Genomic DNA, 4054 nt, shown 5'->3' on the forward strand with positions numbered 1-4054 from the left:
CTACCTCATCACAACTAGAAAATTGCTTAATACAGACAGATTTGGTCTTTATTACAGACGGATTTTTGGTTACTGACGAAATTACTGACGGATTTTGTCTTTATTTCTGTAAAAACCTCGTCGGAAATTATTTACCGACAGATTTTTTCCGTCGGTAATTTACCGACAGATTTTTACCAGTTACCGACAGATTTTTCCTCCATTTCTCTGAAACGTCAAATTTTCGACAGATTTTTCATCGGTAATTAGAGACAAATTTTCCAACGGATTTTCCGTCGGTAATTTTTGACAAATTTTTCGTCAGTAATTGGTAACAGATTTTCCGTATGTAATTAGAACCTTGGAAAACCATCCCAAACTCTGAATACAAATAGAAAATTCGTTTGTAAATCCGTCAGTAAAGTAAAAAATAATTTTTTTTAGATTTTTCCATTACAAAATAAACTTGATTTCATACAAAATAAATATAAATTTAATACAAATTTTTATCTAATTTGTATTCAAATATTTATAATATTTCAAAAAATAAACAAATTCATCGTATTATCAAACTAAAAGAAAAGTAATATAAACAAGCAAGTCAATATAATTTAAAACACAAACAAAGTATATTAATCATCAACTATAATTCTCAACATATTGTTCAACCATACTAAAACTATCAACTATAGTCTTCAGTGTCATCTTCATCCTCATCATCATCCTAGTCCTTTAGTGCATTCCTGATGTGTCGTGCCAGTGCTAGCATTATCTCCCGTGTAGCCAGTATCTCCTTCCCCTGACCAACTGATGGGTAAGGAGCTCCCAAGTGCAGTCTTTACAAATTTTGCTTCATTGATAATTTCATTGAGAACTTCGGAGATACTAGAAACTACATCTTCACAGGTAACAGATTTCTTGGTCTAGTAGCCATATCAAGCAAGCAACCCACATTAATATGTTTCAGATGTTGAGTTTCAAAAACAAACATGACGAAATTGATACATCAAAAAGGGAAACCTCCCTTTTATGCTTTTATTCTTTCAAATAAAAGTTTTGGCACTTACGGAACAAAATATTTTTGTACCTTGAAAAGAGAGAGACGAAGCCTATGAATTGATGAAGTTAAACACTCCAAGCTTTCCATGCTTTCCTTAAGCGTTGAAATTTCAATCTTCATTCTGATGGACAAGACACGTTACACATAAATAGACAAAAGTATGAAAACAATCACTATTGGTCGTAGTGGTAGCTTCATACAAGTCAAATACATTAGAGATATGCTTAAATTACCCTCCAAAATCATCTATCAATGCAATAAATTCAGATTAACTGACTACCAATAAAACACTTACCTTGCAAAATCCATACAAGAGGTTCTCTTATTAAGGAATTTTCCTTCATTATTTGGATTACTGTCAACTTCATTGCCGCTCTTATAAAGTGGGCCAATCCATCGACTTAGATATGTTTTCTTCAGTAAGTTTTTTAAACTTTCATCTCTTTTATGAGTAATAAGCTTTCTTTCTCCAATGCTAACTATGGCTTTTTCGTATTTAGTCTCCTGATCAAGTTTCCTAGACAAGAACTACAGCATATTTTGATAATCATGCAATATTTAAGGAAGAGAAACATCTCTTATTTCATAAAATAAAGAGGTTTAGACTTAGTTTTCTCATGGTACATGTTCGCATTACTTTGTCACCAGAAAACTAGCAAACTATTTTCCAGAATGTTTTTCAATTTCACATGTTATTCAGTTATGGCAATCAAATCAAAACCTAGAAAATATAATTGTTCAGAAAACAATTGAAAACAACATTGTAAAACAGCTTAATGCAAGTTTATCCTTCAAAATGGCACAACACTATTATAAAGATACCACTGTTTTCAATGAATATTTTTCAGTTGATTAATAAAGACAAAGATGCTTCCAGAAAAAAAATTTCAGTACAGAATAACAAAAATAAATAGCAGCCACTAATAATATAAAAATAAAAAAATGATCCCGTAACCATCATATGAAAGTAATCATACTCTATCAGTAACTGATGCTCCTGCTTTAGTTGTGCAAATTTCACAAGAGCTTTCACCTTTTCATTGGTAACCTGAATTTGAAAAAAAATCACCCTACAGATTAAAAACCATATCTAGAAATAATAGATAGAAGAAAATATCCCTGCACATGTAGCTCTTCAAATTATGAATCATTAATTCACAATTTGGAGGCACATGCATTATTGATGGAAAAAAAGTTACAACATAATAATAGATGGAAAAAAACGAAAATAAGGTATTAAACAAATATTGAGCTGTTTCAAAACCTTAAGTCCTTTTTTAAACTCTGCTAGCAACAAAATCTACTAGCACCTAAATGTTCCAAGTGTCCGAAGCAGAGAGGTGACTTATAATAACCTGCATCAAATTTCTCTGAAGTTCTTCAATCTTCTGTTGAAGGGCTGCATTCATATTTCTCTCCAATAAATGTCTTTTCTTCTGTTGTGATAAGAGCAATAATGCAGCAACCTGAATATAGCATAGTGAATATTAGAATGCTAAATTACTATATATCAAAAGCATATATACTTTTGTCAGCACAAAAGCTATTAAAAACTAAATAAATTATTATTTTGTGAATACTCTTAAACAGCTAATACAGTTGTGGGAGAGAAAAACTATGATAGAGACTCTCAAGTAGCTTAATTTTTTAAGAGAGTATGTCCTTGTAATTTGAATACTATTAAATCAATCATATTTTTTGCCAGCACTATGCACTCTTAATTTTAGCCCGCTGACCCCAATTGATATCAGGGTAAGTTTGATATCGGCAAAAATGATAAGTCCCTTTGAGAAAGGAATACAATAGTATCAACATTGCAGATTCAAACCTTGGATGATGATACTAGTTTAGTTTGAGGGATATATGCACATCTCGACATTCATGATCTTCTAACTGTCCATCTCTTTGGGGGATCAAATATGGTACAGTACTCTGGTCAAAATTCCTGACTCTTTCATCAATCACATTGATTATGGATTTAATACTTGATTTCCCATCATTCAATAAATTCATAATATGCTCCTTATACTGAGAGTGATGATGCTTTAGGTTTGCTATGCCATTATAACCCACTTTGTCCATCGAATTCTGCAAATTACTTGTCGGAATGGCAAATAACCAAACAGGTAAGGAAGGAAAAAAAAGAAGCCAAAATAGAATAGATTAAACGATTAATTCCCTTTGAATTTTAAAAGTACTCACTTGTTTCTTTTCCAGTATAGTTACTCTCTTCTTCAAATGATTTTTAATTTCCAAGCCCTAAAGCATCAAAAACAGAAAAAGAATAACTATCTATTGAAAAATAGGGTTAACATAGCAAACATGACAAAAGTAAACTAGATCATACCACCCTTAGTTTATGAAGGTTGTAGAAGGTTTAGAGAAGAGGAGTTGAATCTATGACCTTCTTTTACATTAATGATATAAGTCTTTATTTAAGCTTTTATTTAGATTCTGTTTGAATTGTGCAGCAGAAATTTTATGAGACAATTTTGTTGTCTCATAAATGTCAGAAAACAGAACATAAAGAAAGAGAAGAAGAATGACACCAGCATGTATCCTGGTTCAATTGCCTTGTGCAATGTAACCTACATCCAGTCTCCACCACAACAGTGAAAGTATTATATACACCAATTTCACAGGATTGACACAATCCTTTCCTTCTCAAGTTCTAGCCTAACTTGACGTGGTTATGCTAATATCTAACTCTCCACTCTAAGTGTTAACCCAAATTAGAAAGGGGTACCTCACAGGTACATGACACAAGACAATAGAAACAACCTAAAGAAATTTGAAATCACTCTAGGCTTTTTACTCAAGTGTATCACTCAGCCTTTTGTCACTCATAGGCTTTTTCTTGATTTCTCTCTTTCAGCCGTTTTTCTCTCAAGAAATTAAAGAAAGATATACATTGAAAATAAAATTACAAACTATAAAACATGAAGAAGATTGATACTTCAGCAGCCTCTATTGCTATAAGATGAACCGGGTTGAGCAGACACTAATCAAGTTATT

At 31.9% G+C, this 4054-nt stretch overlaps 1 protein-coding gene across 2 annotated transcripts; it reads right to left on the reverse strand.

Annotated features, from left to right (window-relative positions):
• Nucleotides 1-449: 449 nt before the first annotated feature.
• Nucleotides 450-2718, reverse strand: LOC112717722 (uncharacterized). 2 transcript variants are annotated; one of them, XM_072205099.1, is made up of 4 exons: nucleotides 2395-2718; nucleotides 2017-2087; nucleotides 1067-1160; nucleotides 450-902 (listed from the first exon to the last, which is right to left on the reverse strand). In XM_072205099.1, the coding sequence occupies exons 1-4, from the start codon at nucleotides 2446-2448 to the stop codon at nucleotides 699-701; spliced, it is 423 nt and encodes a 140-aa protein (XP_072061200.1). In that variant the 5' UTR covers nucleotides 2449-2718; the 3' UTR covers nucleotides 450-698. The 2 variants fall into 2 exon arrangements, 1 of the variants encoding a protein (XP_072061200.1); XR_011866749.1 differs by lacking the exons at nucleotides 2017-2087; nucleotides 2395-2718 and adding an exon at nucleotides 1335-1464.
• Between the last annotated feature and the right edge of the window lie 1336 nt (nucleotides 2719-4054).

The sequence above is a fragment of the Arachis hypogaea genome, chromosome 10 (assembly GCF_003086295.3).
Source record: "Arachis hypogaea cultivar Tifrunner chromosome 10, arahy.Tifrunner.gnm2.J5K5, whole genome shotgun sequence".
Lineage (NCBI taxonomy): Eukaryota > Viridiplantae > Streptophyta > Magnoliopsida > Fabales > Fabaceae > Arachis > Arachis hypogaea.